Consider the following 20,930-nt stretch of genomic DNA (forward strand, 5'->3'; position numbering starts at 1 on the left):
GGCGCCGTTGCCTCATGGACCTGGAATGAATGCAGAGGAATGAAGACTAATGCCGAATAAGCTGAACAAAAATAAGAATAAACTGAAGGAAAAAAATGAAATACGCACAACACAAGGGAATTTAATTTTGGCACAATAGGCCGAACGCAGACGGAGGTTTCAGCAGATTGCCGATGGACACCGAAGCATCGAGGAATTGTTGGAAGAGACTCGACAACAGTTGGATTTGGTGGAAGAAGCAAGGCAGGAATTTCTGAACTTGTATATGCTGACGGAAGAGAATCCAGGCGGAAGGGAATTAACTCGCACGGCTCGGAGTGCCGAGGGAGCACGAGTGTGGAGTGAACTCTTTGTTTGCGATGCACTTCTAAAAGGAACAACTTTGCTTGAGGAAAACCCTTTTTCACCAAGTAATGCGGCTATTGGAAATAAGATGACTGCTCGAAACATCGCGGGTGTGCAGAACAGTGCGGGTGTTTAGAACAATGCAGGTGTGCAGAACAACGCGGGTGTACAGAAAAGTGTGGGTGTGCAAAACAGTGTGGGTACACAATGAGTACCTCCAACTCGAATAGTAATGGCTGGACCAAAGGAAAAATTGCCAAAGGTTGATGGTGATGGAACAGCCGATCCAATCAGACACTGTAAGACATGCGAAACAATTTGGACGACGAATGGCATAACCGACACAGATGAATGGGTTCAACAATTTTTGGCAACCCTAAGGGGTGTAGCAATTGATTGGTTTGCCGATGCGGTCCCCAAAAATTAACTACATGGGCGGGAGTTAAAAGGGAGTTTATCACCGAGTTTCAATTGTTGCACGGCGACAATGAGATCATAACAGAAATATACAACACAAAACAAAGGAAAAATGAAATAGTCCGTGTATATGCCAGAAAATTAAAAGAATTAATAAATAAAATGGAAAGTAAGCTGGCAGATGGGTTGCAAAAGAGATGGTTCATTGAAGGACTACGCCCGAGGTTAAGGAAGAAAATGAAGATTGTGCCGCCATCATCATACACCGAAGCAAACAATCTGGCAATGAATTTCGAGAGCGAGTAGAAAACGAAAAAAGAAGAAAAGTAGCTCATCTAACTCAGATGACGCATCTTCGGAAGAAGATAGTAGTGGTGACAAAAAGGGCAGCAAGAAGGTCTGAGCTTTCCAAAAGGATATGCTTGGAATGATGAAAGAATTTAAGAATATGCAGAAAGAGATGAAGGGAATTGAGCTATGGTGCATGGAATGTAAGACAGAAGGTCACACGAAGGGATCCTGTCTGAAGAACCAGTTCTGTGAGATCTGCCAAATAATGAGACATTCCTTAAAAGGATGCCCCTTCAATATGAAAACAAGAGGATTTCAATAGGTGCTCTTGACACAGGACGTTTTTGCATCAGGAGTAAATGGAAACATCAACAGTGATGGTGCCACTTCGGGTGGGTACAAAAATAATAGAAGAGGGCAAAACAATAATACCAACAACAATACCAACAATAATAATGGGGGCCACAGTCGAATTAAGTACGATGCGAACGGCCGCCCAATGGTTCAATGCCAAGCATGCAATTTGTGGGGCCACTTTGCACGAAACTGTACATCAGCGAATACACCAAAGTTGTTATGCCAATGGTGCCGTCTTGGAGATCATGAAGATGCCAAGTGCTCGAAATCAGGAGTGAATTTGATTAGCATCGGTGCGGACGAAGAAGTCTTGGCAATCACCCGTAAACAAGCAAAACTGTACCCTGACCCGACAGAAGAAAGGAAGAGATTGGAAGAAGCGCGGGCAGAAATTGAGAAGGCAACGCAGTCAGAGAAATCACAGGAGAGTTCCACGTCGGGAGGGAGCAGAAACACTAGCAATGACAGTGCTAGTTTGGGTGGGTACAAAAATAATAGAAGAGGGCAAAACAACAATACCAATAATAACAATGAGAGCCATAGCCGAATTCAGTACGATGCAAACGGCCGCTCGATGGTTCAATGTTGCGCATGCAATTTGTGGGGCCACTTTGCACGGATTTGTACATCAACAAATGCACCAAAGTTGTTATGCAGATGGTGCGGTCCTGGAGATCACGAAAATGCCAAGTGCCCGAAATTAGGAGTGAATTTAATTAGCATCGGCGCGAACGAAGAAGTCTTTGCAATCACCCTTAAGAAAGCAAAACTGTACCCCAACCCAAGGGAAGAAAAGAGGAGATTGGAAGAAGCGCAAGTGGAAATTGAGAAAGCAACGCAGGCAGAGAAATCACAATTGAAGGACACTATCGGTACCTCAACAAGGAACTGCGCAGAACAAAACATCATATGACAGATAGTACAAACTGAAGTACCAGTCAAAATAAACGATTTGCTATTCACAATGCCTCAACTTCGATCGACACTCAAAAACATCACTCCAACTACTAAACCACCAGTAGAACATGGAAGGGAAAAGGAAAGTGGATCAAGTACAACAGACCCAATGCTACTAGCCCTCACATCCGGACGGTGTTCGACGGTCGTAGAGATGGGCATATTAGAAATGGTCCTTTCAGACATAATTGTGGATGGAGGATCAAGGGTAAACATCCTACCAGAAGATACCTAGAAGAAGTTGGGACAACCGACGTTGTGGCCACCTACATTCTAGTTGCTCATGGCAGACCAACACGGGATCAAACCGTTGGGAATCCTGATGGCACAACCAGTGACTATTGGAACACAGTCGTTCCTACTCAACTTCGTCGTCATCCCACTGGAGAGGAGAGGATATGATGCTGTTTTGGGCCGAGGATGGCTCGTACAAAAAAGGGTTAAGCATGACTGGAAGAAGAATACACTATCAATGGGAAGCAAGGGACGATGATTCATTATTGATTTGTACACACAAATGGTGGGCGAAGAAGTTGTATTGTTTGATTCCGAAGAAGAAGATGAAGGAAAGCAGCGATTGGAACCCAATGAGAAAGGAGTCCTACGGTTGGAAGGTGGATCGACGAACGATGATTTGGATTTGGTGAACGGTCTTTTCCACTAGCAGATGGAGGATTACGAGGTCTTTCCGAGCTGTAATATGTTGAGGGTCGACAAAGGTGAGAAAGAAGAGGGAAATGAATGTCTAAAGGAATACAAAGAAACAGAAGAAGGAAAGGTGGTTAGGACTAAAGTTGAAGGGAAGAACATACAGTACGAATTCAGAAAAAGGAAAGATTCCACTGTACGGTATACAATAGACGGACCGCGCAGAAAGAAAATGTTACGTCGAACCACGGATATGGTAGAAAGGTGCCGACAACAAGGAAAACACATCATACGGTCTACACGGGAAACAAAGAGGAAGGGCTTAATAAAAACTTTAGCAGTACAGAGTGAAGGTTTTAAAATCAAGAATACAGTTATTGACGGCAAGGAGTGGCAGCCGATGGAATTCATGGTACCAAGTTTTGAGAACAAACTAGGCGATATGGAAAACTTGAGTGGAAGATCGTGTAACTTAAATAAAATTGATAAGCGACGAGTGCAGACACAATGAGCCACGAAGGTGACACAGAATAGGCGCAAAGCGTGGCATGATAAACACCTAAAACTGAACAAGTTCCAACCAGGACAGCTGGTGTTGAAGTATGACGGACAGAACAAAATCAAACTGGGAAAGTTTAAAGTGAAATGGGTCGGGCCATACCAAAGCCTGGAAGTAGGTGATAATGGAGCAATAAAGGTATGGACATTAGACGGGTAGGAAATTTCGGAAATGGTGAATGGTTCCTAGTTGAAAATATATCATGCGCGACTTGTTATGTCGTCAACGAATATTGAGGAGCAGTAAAATTTAGTGAAAAAGAAAAATTGAAAAAAAATAAAAATAAAAATGAAGTCACCGTACAGCAGCAAGACATTAGTCACCGTATGGCCACAAGACCATATTTACCATATGCCAAAGGAAAAGTAATGATGTTTTAGCAATATGGACCGTACGACGTACAGAGGTAAGGAAGGCAACGCACGTGCAAGACAGCCATGGTAGATCACGGTACGACAAAGTGAAAAAATATATGTATATTCAAAAATCCAAGGGCCATACGGCCTTTTATGTACCTCACCAAGACTGTACGATAAACACATCAGAGGAGTTAACAAAAGGTCCCATACAGTGTGTGGACAATGGATTTCAGTGGACGTCCTTCTTCTTAAGCCAGTAATTTATAAAAACCGTACGGAACAGCCAGAGATCATACGAACATCAAGAGGAAGACATAGTACGGTGAGTAAAGCAGAGATAGAGGATATAATCGCTGTACGACAATTGTAGAGCATTTGAGGAGTTCGTACGACATTCTCTACACCTGTTCCATACGTCATTTCCTTGCTTGTGTATGCACTATACGTTTTAAAAAAAAATGTTTCGCATGGTCCGTACGGTACGTACATTTCATTATTGGACGAATATAGCAGAAGCAAGAAGCTGTTCATGAAGTCTTAAAGGAGGGCCGTATGAACGCTAGGGAAGGAGAGAAATTTGTAGAACAATTGGTTTGTACGGAGAGATAAATGACCTAACCAAGTAGAGGAATAAATGGAATATTTAGGAAAGAGGAAGTGGAAGAAAAACTTAGAGGAAGAATCTGTAGCTAAAAAAACAAAAAAAACAAAAAAACAAAACTACGACAAATCAAAAAATGTTTAGAATGAATAACGTATGATGCCGAAGGGAAGGGAAAGACATAAATAGGTAGAAAATGCAAGTGGTTGGCTAGAAGAGTGTGGGATCGGAAGAAAATCACAAAAAAAGTGTGTTCCATGGAGTTTTGTGTGGGTTTGAGAGTGCTAATTTGGTCTTGGTGGGGCTCTGCCCCAGGACCTCGCAGGGGCGCCACCCCTCGACCCCACTGGGGGCGATGCCCCCTAGACCCCCAATCGGTGCAGTTATCAGTTGTGGGAACTGTGACCAGTTGATGAGACCTAGAGTTGCTGCAGGCATACTGTGTCTGTGTACTAGAGGTAGGGTGAGCACCAGAGCAAGCCTTTTGAGAGGGGTGATACGCTTCGAGGCACTTGGAGTAGGTGTTGGGCGTGAAGCTGTCTTGGTGGATGCATAGAGAGCTCGGGAGGAGCTGATCATCCAGTTGAAGGCAGTACCACGACACTTGGCTCAGGGTACCTAGGAGTTGGAAGCAGAGAAAGCGACACGGGTGGCTATCAATGTCAGCTTGACTAACGAGACAGTATTGTGTTAGCAGAGGCTATAGATGCAATGTGGTTTGAAGACTAGTTTGGTACAGGTACAGGACAAATGTGAAAGTGGTGTGACAAAAACAAATCTATCTTGTTGCAGTTAGTTAATGTATTCCATTTAGTCAATTAATGTATTCATTTTGTTAATCTGTCTCGGATATTTTGTAATTGTCGTCCGAAGATGACTTTTTCTTTTAGGGGGGATGATGTCATTGGTAAATATTGTGTAGTTGATGGGTTGATGTCGTTGGTAACTGTTATGTAGCCGACGGGCCCCTTCGGGAAGGTTCTTCGGAATGGTATATGGACAACTTTGGATCATCATTGTAATCATCATTAAGCACTATGTAATCTCTTTGGCATATATGCGAATAAAAAGGAGTACTGCTGTTACATATTCTTGTCTATTCTTTGTATGCATTAATCTATTTATTCCATACGGTAAGGAAACATCGGATGATTTAGAACTCCCTAATAAGTGAGATGATAGTATGGCATACAATTGAGATGCTTCATGGATTGGAATTCGAAGTATAATTATGCAGGTTATATTCTTGGTATGCCAAATTGTATTAATGATTACTAAGGAACTCTCATATAATATTGATATAGGAGATTGGATGTAATATGAATTGTTCCTTAGTGGATCAAATATATTACGAATGCAATCTTCTGAGTCCACAATTAAAAAATAATTCTCTCTATTCTTAGCCTTTGTCTCTTTGAATGTGTGAGGGCCTTCCTACTAACTTTGTAATTGAGATGATCATCACTGTCATTGATTTATGTTCATCTTTGCTACGGTTATGATATTCCTAAAATGTGGCCTCTGATAAATAATTTCTTTTGAACTTTGCATCCACAAATTGTAACTCTGGAGCCCTCCATATCTTTTTCCTCCTTTGAATAAGTTTGAATCTCCAATATTTATAATTGAGAGGTTGGTTTCTTGAGACAGGTCTCTTTATGAGGATGGCTCCTTTCCAAAATAGTAATCGTTGTCTTTAGATGAATAGACCATGTTTTAAGTTGTACCTTCCCATAATCAATTTTTTCCATCACTATGGTTTAGGTGTTTAATTGAATTTTTTAATTAATTACTTTATAACCATTGCTCCTCTTAATTCTAATCAGAAGTTAGAGGTGAATTTAGTTATTATTACTGTTGTAGTGCTACTTTCGTACTGTCCTCTCCATGTCTCCTAATCATTAATATTTTTTGTCTCAGTCGCTACCTTCTAAAATTCTTTCCTGCCAGGTTTTATATATTGTCAACGGCAAATAAAGTGCCTGATATTATTATATTGTCCGCAAATTGTATATATGCCAAACACAATATGCCTTGATGCTATTCATAATCATTAGCAATGTTCATAAGGAAAACGACAGCCAGACAACTAATTGTACAAGTGATAAATATCTTCATATCATTACAAAATCAGTGGTAGATACATCTATGTTTTGTTGAATCAGACTTGTATGATAGTCTTTAATGTAATGTTCCCATCATAAAATAAATAAAATATTTGAAATTTGTTTATGGGACGAATTGAATTAATATATCGAGGACCAATTTCTATTTTAATTATTTCCATAGGTGTTTGTTATGTCTTGTGCCAGCACTTCGTTTCTCCCTCGACAAGGTATATATGTCTATTAGGTTGAGTTGTTTAGGGATGCAACTTGATTTGTTTATTTGTTTTGTTAATTCCTTTGGAGTTTTGCTTATCTTACCATTTTAAAAGTGCAAGATCTTCCCTACTTGGCTATCATGGTTTTGGTGGTGGGATTCAACCCTCACCCTATTCGATTCTTTGTATTACTTGGATTTGTAAAATTGAAGCACCATCTTTGTTTGCAAATAAATTACTATACAGAGACAAATTGGGTTTGTTTGTAGTTCTTTCTCTCTACTGTCTTTGCAATCGGTGTTCAATATATCATCTACATTCACCTTTGGTAAAGAATTCTCCAATCACACAACCCATTTCTCCATCTTCATCAATCCTAAGCATACCATTGTGTGTTGTACGGCTTGCAGCTGAGTTTTCACACAAAGTATTACATGTTAAAGTTGCCGTATGAAGTTTACCTATGCCACCGCACAACATTTCAGTAATCTGCCCGCACATACTCAAATTCGGACGACGATAGTGTTGTCTCCACCGTATGGTTTGGATCATTATCAGTTATGCAATTTTGGTTTCTCACTATGAGCTGGCCATTACAGCTCTCTTCAAGTTTTGTTCGTACCTCTTCAGCTCTCTGAATTTTGTTCAATTCATGGATGTCATCATTCTTCTTATTCTGGTTTATTATGTTTTCTTTTCAAAGCAAGCTTCGTTATCTCCAAGATCATGTCTCTCATATTATTTAGTGTATATCATGTTGTCTTGGCATAAGGTGTTTTAAATTTCTATCAGTGTATATTATCACTCTACCACTGTTGAGCACTCTGCTGACATAGACTTGACTCTTATGCAATTTGATGGTGCTTGGATTCCAATATGTTGTGATTTTAAGCTTATTTGCAATCACGGATATGGGCTGAACCTCGTTTGATGTTATATATTTGCTGGCAACTTTATTATTATTATTTGAAGCCTTTTTATTATGATGGTTGGTTCATTGAAGTTAATAATGCCTCATCGGTTCACATTCTTGTGCAATTGTTTTCTTCCAATACCTCTCAATATTCTCTTGGCGCTTACGTTGATCATTGATTATCATTTCTCATGGGTGTATCCTTTGTGCATTGTGTATGAACTGTGAACAAGAATTATTGCAGACACTTCAGTATTCTACAAGGATACGAATGTTGTGATGAGGCTTTGACTGTGAGTGTAGAGTTTTTTTAGTCTTTGTATATTGTCCTGCTGATTAAATGATCGTATTGTGAAGACTATCTTAGTATTGTTGTATCGTGTCTTTTAGACATTTTTGTTCGTATTGTTTAGTCTGTTATTATAGATGCTATATTGTGTTTGTTTGGTATCATTTGTGTTCTTCCAGGTTGTTTATCACCGTTTCTATATTGTGTTATGATGGTTATCATCATGCAAAAACAACAGTCTTTGATATTTGTATTGTGAGCATATGCAGTAAAAGTCTATTAGAGTTCTTATATATCTGATCTAATCTTCATTTGATCAGATTGTGTGCAAAACTTTAAAAATTTCAGAGTATTGTAATTGTTCTTATTTTATTTAAATAAAGTGCACAAGCTTCCCTGAAATAGTGTTGGGCCCAAGGTTCAGTGTTAAACCCAGAACTTTGATACCATATGTAACATCACCTTTTTCCTGGTCTTGGTTAACAACTAGGATAACATCAAAATACAAATACTACTTCACATTCATTGGAAGGCAGTTATAAGAGTTATGCTCATGCAAAAGGAGATTTAACGGTTATAATCAGCTTAACTGAAATATCATAACTAATAATTTAAGGCATTATCAACAAATCTAAATAGAGGATTTAAGTTTTCCATACCCTAAATACCAAAGCCAGAATCCGCCTAGGGCAGCATCTGCAAAACTTAGTTTAGTCCACATATTCCACTTAGGGCACAAATAGTTATACCATTGTATCGTAATGACAGATACCATTTAGGGCATCAAATACCACTATATCATAATGACAAATACTACTTAGGCATCAAATACCACTGTATCATCCTTTTTTCTTCTATTGCTAACTGTGGCAATAAAATATAGTTAAAAGATATTTTGATATTCATTATTCATATAAATGAAAGACAAATATAATAACCATCTGGTAAGCCTATCTCATGCATATAGATACATTTCATGTTCGCTTGGAAAATAAGCTGATTTGAATACATTAAGAGGAATTGATTTCCGAAATTAATCAAATTAACATATCCTCAACTTTTAATTTCGAATTCAAGAAAGTAAAATACTTGTTACTACCAGATAATTGAATGCATAACTTATCTCTGTCTTATGCATAGATGGAAAACTCGCCGAGTACTCGGCGAGTTTTTAAAACTCGCCGAGTTTCCTAGCTCGGCGAGTTTTTAACCAGTTAACTCGCCGATTTAAAAACTCGGCAAACTGGTAAAAACTCGCCGAGTAATCGGCGAGTAGTCGGAAAAAACTCGGCGAGTTTTTCCTAAAAACTCGCGGTTTACTGGTGAACGCGGCCTGTGAGGATTTAAGCGGCAGTGAGTGTGTTTTTTCTCATTCTTTCTTGTATTTGCATTGTTTAGAACCTTGAGGAGTGAAGAGAAGAAGGTTTGGAGGCATTCTTGGCTGATTGCAAGTGATTCAAGGCGGATTTGAGTGGATTGTAGAGGATTCTAACCGATTTTAGAAGACAAATTTCTTTCCAGGTATGTTCATCTTATCATAGTTTGAAAACTTTTTATAGTTTTATAACAAATGTTCTTTTGTTTTTGTTGTTTTTTGTAAATGTTTTCAAATCATTTAAAATCATTTTGAATCATTTGAAACCCTAGCTTCTAAGGATATGGTTGAAGTTTGTTGTTTGCTAAGGATATGGTTCAAGTTTGAAGTTTGAATCATTTGAAACCCTAGCTTCTAAGTTCTAACTTTGTTTATTCATTTCTCTATATATTTATGTGTAGGGCAACGGTCAACCATTAAAAAAATGACAAACCCACAAGAAGAGTGGCCACAAACACCATGCCCATCTGGATATATAGGCACTCGACCTAAAAATGCAAGAGATAAGGCATGGCGGTATGCCTATGAAGCTCCAAATCCAAATGATATTGGGAAGGTGATATGCATTCCCTGTGAGAGAATTATTTCTGGAGGCATAAACCGCCTCAAATACCACCTTGCAGGCATAAAGAAACATGACTCAAATCCTTGTCTCAAGGTAACTGATGAAGAAAAAAGATTCATCCATGCCCTACTTGCAGCTGCTGAAGAGAAAAAATTGAATAGGGAGAGGGCAAAAATAGCTATGAGGGCAGCCATAGCTGAATCTGAAGGAGCTCCTTTTGATATGCAAGAGGAAGAAGAAGCACTTGAGAACATACCCGGATCTCTTCGTGGCCCACGGATCCGCAAACGAAATTTCTCTTTTACCGGTTCCACTTCTTCTACATCTCCTACTTCTTCATCATCACCATCTAGATCCCCATCAGGGATAGGTGGTTATTTTGTGCCCAGGAACACACCTGGAGCACAGCCATCATTAGAGGGCACTGCATGGTTTAAGGAGGTGCATGAGCAAACTGATATTGCAGCAGCTGATTTTTGGTTTTTCAACAATATCTCAATGAATGCCGCTGATAGTCCCTATTGGGTCAATATGGTGAATGCAATGACAATATCAGGCAAAGGGTACAAGCCGCCTAATCGCAAGGATATGAGTGGAAGGTTAGTATTTTACTATTTAGTAATTGTAAATAATTGAGATTCACTTTAGTTCATTGTTATATTTTAAATCTTAATTGTTATAACTTATTTCCTAATTTTTTACTAACACTTACACTTTATTTAATATTACACTTAAATTTTGTAGGTTGCTTGACAAAGCGGTTGGTAGGGCAAGATTGTTGATAGAAGACCAAAAGAAAGAGTGGAAGAAGTATGGCTGCACCATTTTATCTGATGGGTGGACAGATGGAAGAAGTAGAACCATTATTAACTTCTTGATTGCTTGCAAAGATGATGTGGTGTTTTGGAAATCTGTCGATGCCTCCAACAAAGTGAAAAATGCAGCCACATTGGCTTTAATGTTGGAGAATGTTGTCATGGAGGTGGGAATAGAGAATGTGGTGCAAATAATCACAGATAATGCAGCAGCATATGTGGCAGCAGGTAGATTTAATTTTTTATATTTGAATCAATATGAATCATGAATGTAATGCTATGGTATTATTCAATTTAGATTTGATGTAATTTGTAAATACTAAATATGGAAAGTTTGTTACTGATTATTGATTTTTTGCTAATCTTTTAGGTAGAATCCTCCAAGAGAGGCATCCCACACTTTTTTGGTCACCTTGTGCAGCACATGTCCTTGACCTTCTTTTGGAGGACATAGGAAAACTTGATTGGGTGAGTCCAGTTGTGGAAGATGCTAGGCGAGTCACGAAATATATCTATAATCACCCATGGGTTCTCAGTTTGATGAGAAAAGCCACTAAAGGCAAAGATTTGATGAGACCTGCTATGACAAGGTTTGCAACGGTCTTCTTGACGTTGCAAAGTATTCTTGACCACATATTGGCTTTGAAGCAAATGTTTGTGTGTGCTGATTGGGTTGCTTCACCTTACTCAAAGAAGCCCGAAGGAGAAGCTGTGGCACGAATAGTCTTTGATGATAGCTTTTTTGCAAAGGCTAAGGAGATTGTGGAGGTAACTTCATTATATTTTTAGACTTTTAGTTTATTCAAGTTTCATTTTCAATTCATAACTTACTATGTTATTAACTAATTTGTATTTTTCAAATTTCAAATGTAGATGTCTCTGCCCCTGGTTCTAGTCTTGCGCACATGTGATGGGCAGCAATCTCCAATGGGAGGTCTTTATGAGGCCATGGATAGGGCGAAAGAGGCTGTTAGAAGTTACTATCACGGGGACAGTCTCAGATTTGACCCCATTTGGGAAATAATTGATAGGAGGTGGAACAATATGCTCCACCAACCTATTCATGCAGCAGGCTACTTCCTCAATCCCAAATTCAGGTATTATGATAATTGATTGTCCTTGAAGTTGGGATTTTAATAAGTCTTTATTTTACTTTACTTTTTAAGGTTGTGTAGTAAGACTTGATATCATTTTCTATTTGTTTTAGGGCTGATGATTCCTACTCAGATCCTAATGGAGAGGTCATGGAAGGTCTCTCTAAATGCATTGAGAGAATGATATCAAGTGAAGAGGAGAGAGACCTTATTGTGACCGAACAACAAATCTATGTGGAATCAAGGGGTCCTTTGTTCTCTTCTATGCTAGCAAAGAGAGCAAGATCTACTCAAGCACCAGGTAAAGCGTCAAACATTAAAACTTTTGCTAATTGATAAGTTGTGCTTCTAATTTTGTTTTTTATTGCTTTATAACTTTTTAAATTTTGTTTTGCAGATGCTTGGTGGGCAAGTTGGGGTGGCAATACCCCCAATTTAAGGAAATTTGCTCTCAGAGTCCTATCCCAACCTTGTAGCTCATCCCATTGTGAGCGCAATTGGAGCTTATTTGAGTCCATCCATACAAAGAAAAGAAACAGAATGACTCAAAAACGGCTTAATGACCTTGTTTATGTGCACTATAATCTTAAGTTGCGCATAAAAAAGTCACAACTCTTAGAACTACCTGGTCCGCTTGATCTAGATGAGATAGATCCTTATTCTGATTGGACAGCACAGGAGCCAAGTCCATTGTTTACACCAGATGAGATCGCTGATTTGGAGAGGCAGGCCATGGAGGGGGAGGTTGACACTGATTTTCAGTTCACTATGGATGACATTGAGGATGAGGACGAGGATGATGATGATTCAGGCGAGGATCAGACATTACCATTAGGAGGAGATGCATCCTCTTCCAGGACGCCGAGCCAGTCAGTAGGGACGTCGAGCGAGGGGGCACAGCCACAGAGTTCACAGTCACGCAGCTCACGCCCTATCCCAGTGCGGGGCACTTCTTCTAGGACTAGACCCCCTCGCTTTCCTGCTAGTGCAAGTGGAAAGAGGAAGATGTGATTGGCATTGTCACATTGTATTGATGTATTTAGACTTTTAGTATTTACTTCTAGTTTGACAGATTGAAACTATTTAGTAATTTACTATTTTGCTTCCTACCATGAGCATTCTGCATGAGAATGCAATTTTGTACGCATTATGCATTTATATATATCTAAACTTTGTTTCTTTCTTTTGTATTGTCTTTAATTAACTTATTAGATGCATCTTCTCATTAAATTTTGCAAAATAAATGTATTTTTAATTAAATTTCAGTGGTTTTTTAGGTTCCCGAGTTTTTCCCGAGTTTTTTTTTTAAATCGCCGAGTTTTTCCCGATTAAACTTTTGGGGGGCTTGGCGAGTTTTTGCATTTGGCGAGTTTTCCAACTATGGTCTTATGCATATCTTGGGATTTGGTGGAGAAGAGAAGCATGTTGTCGATAGATATTGTGTAGCCGACGGGTCCCGTCGGGAAGGTTATTGTTATGTAGCCGACTGGTCCCTTCAGGAAAGTTATTGTTAGGAAAGTATATGTACACCATCCAAGATTATTGTAATCACCATTGTAAGCATTCTGTAATCTCTTCGGCATGTATGTGAATAAAAGGAGTACTGCTGTTACATGTTCTTGTTTCTTCGTTTCTATGCATTAATTCATTTACCCCATATGGTAAACAAAGCATTCTCAAAGGCTTTGCCTTTCAACCGTGGACCCTTGAATATCCCATGCAACCTTAATTGAGAATGACCCTTCCTACCTTGGAATTAGGCGTGGGATACCACTGAAAGGTCACTGAGCAACCTAGTGCTAGAGTAACAAACCATCGCTCGACTTGATAACAAGATTCCTTACAAGGATTTACATGAGCTATTTTTCTATTTGATTTAGATGCTAAACTGATTATATTCTTTTTTTCATTGCAGGAATTCTTCCCACTCTTTCCTTCCTTAGCTCAACCATGATGGTCCTTAATACTTGGAGGAATTTATACTAAATCTTAGGATTTCATGATCTCTTATTCCTTTGCCATATATCATGCCTTATCCGCCTATGGCATCATGAGATATTAAGCTCATAAATGTTATTTTAATGGATGCAGCCCATCTCAGAGACATCTTGGTTGTGCCTTTGTATGGACCTCTTGATCATATCTTTTATTATCACGAGTATGACAATAACCACTTTGCAATAACAGATCAACATTTGCTTATTTTAGTTTAAAGAATCACGTGCAATTCTGAATCTTGCAACAATTTTTAAAACAATCAATAATTCTGTAAAACATGGCGTGGCACATATGAATGACAGCTTTGAATAAAAGTTCAGGCCCAATAATCATGATATTTCACATACGATTGACATGGCAATGAACTCAAGGAGAGACAATTCGTGACCTGAATCTCGGTGTCCGTCTAAGACTTGCAGGACGACCCGACTCCAATGCTTTGTTTGGGTCGATGAATAATACAACCTGACTTACGAGCTACTGCTCTAGCAAATGGCTTAGCTGTAGTACCTCAATGAAATACACAACAAGACTATAGAGAAGATGATTCTCAATGCTTGGAAAGGTTCTTGTAGATGAATATAGAGAACGATGATTATCAAATCTAAGAGCGACCCTCCTGCAGTGAATTATAAAACATATATAACTTGTAGTGGCCAAGAAGGTGAGGCCTTCCGTGGGTCAGTTAGAGACAAGATGGACGCGGTGTAAATGTTGCAAGATTGCTTTGATTGACTTTCAAATATAATGAATTTAAATAAACTCTTTGGCTCGATAGCATGAAGTGGCGATATTAAGGGTGATGGAAATATTGTTATTGATGTCAAAAGAAGAATGAAGGTGACATTGATGAAAATAAATGAACTTTATAGAACACATGTTATGAAGGATTAGATTACAAGTGATCATGTGAACTATAAGCCTCATAGTTTCTGTCATAAGATTGAATGATAGTTTTAGACAAAGGCCTTACAATTGTTTAAGAAGTCAGCAAGTATGTTGCCAAGTTAAGTCTAATAGTCATCAAACACAAAGACTAGACAAGAAAGAAAAATTAATGTTCATCATATTATTGGACTTTATAGACTATTGAACACACAGACCAGTAATTATAGATATGTAGACTTTGGAGAATAAAATAAATACAGCTTTAATTAACACCCAGGTCGAACCGATAATCTTTAAATTAACAAATTGTTAAATATAAAGCTGATATTCATGCTGGTCTGAGAAGTGCAGACTGCACCTTAGTCTTCTCCATTATATCATACGATAGCCTATATATGCACTAGACTTGGCAATGAGATAGGCAGCGATCCTTGGAAGAAATTACATCTTGTACTAACCATAACAGTTTGTTATGTTAGTTGAACATTTAATTATTTCCTTTAGGCACCGATTTCTTCAAGTGGTGTTTGGGACGACCTAGATAAGGTCATGTCCCTTTAAGGGACATGCCCTTTGGTCTTGATATAAAGGGTAGGTATTATTGTAGTTTGAGGACACACAATAATTACAAGTCTGCTTCCTCAAGCAATACTCCTATACGATTTTACTTGCAGATATAAAACAAATTCAGATCAGAGTTAGAAGATAACAACTCCTCCTGCTTCAAAACATTAAGAAGATCATCTTCATCAATAAAAGGATATTGTAAAAGTCTGAAAAGTTTTGAATAGAATTTGCAGAAACTTTACATGGTATCAGAGCTCTAGTAGTTGAGCCTAGGCTCTGCAAATTAAGTAATCAGACCTTATATATATCTAACACTATTCTCCTATCTTCAATGGCATACACAATCAGACCAGAGGATAGGTTTGATGGGAAAGAACACTTTGATGCCTAGAAATTCAGAATTATGATGATTCTTAAAGAAAATGGTGTAAAACAATTTGTTGAATCAGTATCCAGACAACCTACAGTTGAACCTCATAAATCCTTCTGGATTAAAAGAAATAGGAAAATCATTCATTTCATATTAAATGGAGTGAAAAATGATATTGTACCCATGCTAACAAAACATCAAACAACATTTGCTATGATGAATGCACTACTAAATGCATATGATGTTAACAATGCACCTAGAGTTCTCGCACTAAAATGGCAGTTAAATCACATTCAAATAAAGAAGCCAGAATCGATGAATTCGTACTTCCTAAGGGTTGCTAGCCTAAGAGATGAACTTTCAAGTATAGGAACCATCATCAGTGACATGGAACTAACATTGATGGCTATAGATGGATTACCAGATTAATGGGAAACTTTCACACAAGGAGTAAGTGCCAGACATAAACTTCCTGACTTCAACAGACTTAAGGGAGATTGTCTTTAGAAAGAATCCATAAAACTAAAGAAAGGAGGGAAATTGAAAATGGAAGATGAAAAACTTCATGTTCTTAATACAAACTCCTCTAAAGGCAAGAAGAAGCATTTCAAGAAGAAAAGGGGAAATCAAAAGAATGACAAATCTAAGAAAGATCTATCCAAAATAAAGTGCAGTGCCTCAGATGTGAAAAATTTGGACACAACAGACCTAATTGTCCTGAGAAATCTAAAGAATAATTGAACTGTACAAATGTTACTAGGGAAGAAGGTAACTATGATCTTGAGAATCGTGTATTGTATTCATCACTATGAAATGAAGTCTCAAATAAAGCATGGGTGATTGATAGACGATCATCTAGACATATTATAGGATACAAAGAACCACTAGACTCTATATCAGAAAAAGTTAACGGCGAAGTCAACATCAGTGATAATTTAGCACATCTTGTTAAAGGAATTGGAAATTGCACCTTGAAACTAAAATCAAGAAATTCTCTTCTTCTCAAAGGAGTACTCTATGTACCAGGAATAAAAAGAAATCTAATCTCGGTTACAACACTTGAAGATGATGGACATAATGTTGCATTCATGGACGGTAAAGTAATATCTTGGGTTAAGAACTCCTCAATTAAGAAAGTGAAGTTGATTGGTTAGAGAAAAGGGTCTTTGTATGAATTAAATTCAGAACCTAGTTGACCTATTCAAGCCTTAATTCATTAAGCTGTAGACATAAATGAAATATGGGACAGAAGGTTAGGACATCTAAATTTCAAAACCTTATCAACTATAGAGAAGATGGTTACTAGTTCACCTAAACTAAATAAAGACCACTCAAGCATATGCAAAGGGTGCACTCTAGGTAAAAACACCAAAAGTCCATTTCATGATAGCACTAGAAAGACCAACAATGTTTTGGAATAAATCTATTCGGATTTATGTGGACCTATGTCTGTTCCCTCTCTTGGAGGATTCTTGTATTATATTTTGTTCATAGATGACTTCTCTAAGAAAACAATATTTACTTTTTAAAGTGCAAAGAATTAGAACAAATCCTAAAGAGATTTAAAGAATTTAAAACATTAACTAAAAACTTATCAAGACATAAAATTAAAACTCTTAGAACTGATAATGTAGGGGAATACACCTCAAGTTTGTTTAAAAGGTTTTGTAAAGAAACAAGAATTAAGAGGGAGTATACCATTCCTCATAATCTAGAACAAAATAGGGTAGCAGAAAGAAATAATAGAACAATTATAGAAGCTGTTAGAGCTATGATATTTGATTAAAATCTAGAATATTATCTTTGGGCAGAAGCCTCTTGTATTGCTGTCTATATTCAAAACAAAAGCCCTCACTCCTACCTTAGAGATAAAACTCTTGAAGAAGTCTTTACTAAGGTTAAACTCAATATAAGTCATCTTAGGGTTTTTGGGTGCCCTGTATATATCCATGATCCAAAAGAAAAGAGAACTAAGTTAGAATGCTTCGGGAGGAAAGGTATTTTTGTAGGGTATAGTGAAACATCTAAAGCATATAGGATTTTCATACCTGGACAGAGTTATATTGAACTTAGGAGGGATGTAATTTTTGAAAAAAATCTAGCATTCAAAAGAGCCCTAAGTTTTGAAGAACTCTCTCCTTGACCTAGTTCTGAAAGAAATACTGAGTCTGAATCTCAGAGGGAGAACATGGAAGGAATTGAAGATGAAATTCAAAACGTTAATCTTGGAGAATCTCAAAATTCAAAGATTAGACCAGTTTGGGCCATTAAAACAGTTGAGGAAGACTTTGTTGCACCTTCTGGAACGGTCAGAGAAAGCAGAAGATCCAAAAGATTTTCTAGTTATACAACAAACATGAATGATTTGTCCAAAACAGAACCAACCAATCTTTCAGATGCTATCAAACATACAACTTGGAAAGAAGCTATGATAGAAGAATACCAATCTATTATGAAGAATGATGTTTGGGAAATTGTTCTAAGATCTAAAGGAAAATCTGTTGTTTCTTCCAAGTGGATATTTAAAATAAAGCATGTTGCTAACGGTAGTAGTGAAAAATATAAAGCCAAATTTGTAGGCAGAGGATTCTCCAGAAAGAAGGGATTGATTATGAAGAAGCTTTTGCTCCTGTTGCTAGATACACCTCTGTACGAGCAGTCCTAGCTATTGCAGCATCAAAGGGATGGAAATTACATCATATGGATGTAAAAACAACATTCCTAAATGAAAATATTACAGATCAAGTATATTTGGAGGAACCTGAAGGATTTGAAACTCATGATCGTAACGTTTTTGTTTGTAGGCTCAAGAAAGCTCTCTATGGGCTTAAGCAGGCTCCAAGGGCTTGGTATGAAATAATTGATAAGTATCTCACCATCTTAGGATTCTCCAAAAAGGAAGTCGATTTTAATTTATATTATGAAAGGGATAAAGATGATATGGTAATTATGATACTGTATGTTGATGATTTACTAATAACAGGTGGTGATCATCTCATAAATCAATGAAAATAAGATCTAATTAGAGATTTCGAGATAAAAGACTTGGGTCTCCATTACTTTCTAGGACTGGAAGTACGGCAAAATTTTGATAGCATTATACTTAATCAAGGGAAGTATACATCAGATATCTTGAAGAGATTTGGAATGTGGAATTGCAAGTCTATGTCTTCTCCAATGGAGACTAATCTACATAAACTTAAAGAAGCAATAACAGAATCACCTTCCATAGATTCTACTCTCTACAGATAAATAATTGGATCACTTATGTACTTGGTCAATACAAGACCTGATATTTGCTATGCTGTTAATGCCTTAAGTTTGTTTATGTGTGAGCCAAAGGAGATTCATCTAGTTGTAGTTAAACACATTATGAGATACTTGGCACTTTTAATCTTGGGCTCAAATATGAGAAAGTTGACTTAGATTTACATGGATTCACTAACTTAGATTGGGGTGGAAGTATTAAAGATAGAAAAAGTACTTTAGGATGCTGTTTCAATTTAGGATCAGCAATGATATCTTGGATATGCAGAAAATAGTCTTTAGTAGCACAAAGCTCCACAGAAGCCAAATACATTGCAGTAGCAATGGCCTCTCGAAAAGCAGTTTGGTTGAGGAAGTTCCTTGTGGGATTATTTGGTCAAGCCATGAATCCTATGATTATTCATTGTGATAATCAAAGTTTCATCAAGCTTTCGGTTTTTCATGACAGGTCCAAGCATATCGAAATTCCTTACCATTATGTAAGAGATATGGTAGATAGGAATACTGTAAAATTAGAATACATTTGCACTGCAGATCAGACAACAAACATTCTCAACAAACCTCTTTCTAGAGTGAAGATAGATCACTGCAGGAAAAGACTTGGTATGATTGAATTGTAATTCATTTGTATTCTTTAAATTATTAATAAAATAATTTTATTTGTCAGGCTATTGACTATTATGGGCTCCACCATCTATATTCATTATTTAAGAGGTGACAATCACTGAGGTAATTAATACTTGTATAAAAGACATCATGAGAGATGATGATCCCTCAGATGATGTATTGAACAATATAGAACTACTATTAGATCTAGGTGTGTTCAAGATCATTTGTGACATAAGCATTTCCATGTCTATGAATCACAACTTGGATAAAGGAAGAATTTATTCTTCAGACTTTATCCTGTGTTCTTGTAGATCTTAACTCAAGATCAAGTTGTGATATAGGATTGCTAGTTCCTATGAATCACAACCTAGATAAATGAAGAACTTAATCCTTCTTAAGATTTTATCTTGTGTATTGCATTACATGCAATACTGACATCACTAGTATAAGTGATGGTTCATATCACAAGATGGTTACATGACTCAGAATCATATGTTATATGATACCAGTTTCTTAGAAGATTCAGATAGATATAGAATATTAATCTATGCTTATTCATCGTAATTGTTGATGCTAGATATGATATCTCTCAGTATGATTATCAAGTTGAGAGGGAGTATTAAATATTAACCTGATATTCATGCTGGTCTGAGAAGTGCAGACCGCACTTTAGTCTTCTCCATTATATTATATGATAGCCTATATATGCACTAGACTTGGCAATGAGATAGGCGGCAATTCTTGGGGGAAATTACATCTTGTACTAACCATAATAGTTTGTTATGTTAGTTGAACATTTAATTATTTCCTTTAGCTGCTGATTTCTTCAAGTGCTGTTTGGGCCGACCTAGATAAGGTCATGTCCCTTTAAGGGACATGCCCTTTGGTCTTGATATAAAGGGTAGGTATTATTGTAGTTTGGGGACACACAATAATTACAAGTCTGCTTCCTCAAGCAATATTCCTAAAACAAATTCAGATCAGAGTTAAAGGTAACAATTCCTCCTGTTTCAGAACATTAAGAAGATCATCTTCAGCAATAAAAATGATATTGTAAAAGTCTGAAAAGTTTTGAATAGAATTTGCAGAAACTTTACACAAATATCAAACATGGCAAGCCATGATGGAATACAAGTTGAACATGGAAATAATAGAAATAAATAATCATCTGCTAGATTGAACAGTCAATATGGGAGACGATCAGATCAGATGCATCGATATATATAGAGTGATATTTATGCAGTGATACGTGTAGAACAGCAGCGAGACATATAAATGGTTCAAGTATAAATAATTGAAAACAAAGAAAATAAATAATAAACA

At 37.3% G+C, this 20,930-nt stretch overlaps 2 protein-coding genes across 2 annotated transcripts in view; both read left to right on the top strand.

The window, feature by feature from the left end:
* Positions 1 to 20,930, top strand: part of URE (urease) — a 356,063-nt gene that overhangs the window by 137,060 nt on the left and 198,073 nt on the right. The window lies entirely within an intron of this gene.
* Positions 2,885 to 13,092, top strand: LOC149548274 (uncharacterized). The gene is made up of 8 exons (XM_089793663.1): positions 2,885 to 3,010; positions 3,605 to 3,712; positions 10,231 to 10,598; positions 10,744 to 11,042; positions 11,185 to 11,582; positions 11,688 to 11,911; positions 12,022 to 12,209; positions 12,306 to 13,092. The coding sequence occupies exons 1-8, from the start codon at positions 2,885 to 2,887 to the stop codon at positions 12,917 to 12,919; spliced, it is 2,325 nt and encodes a 774-aa protein (XP_089649789.1). The 3' UTR covers positions 12,920 to 13,092.

The sequence above is a fragment of the Cupressus sempervirens genome, chromosome 7, assembly GCF_028749045.1.
Source record: "Cupressus sempervirens isolate cs-2001-9-10 chromosome 7, ASM2874904v1, whole genome shotgun sequence".
NCBI classification, from domain to species: Eukaryota; Viridiplantae; Streptophyta; class Pinopsida; order Cupressales; family Cupressaceae; genus Cupressus; species Cupressus sempervirens.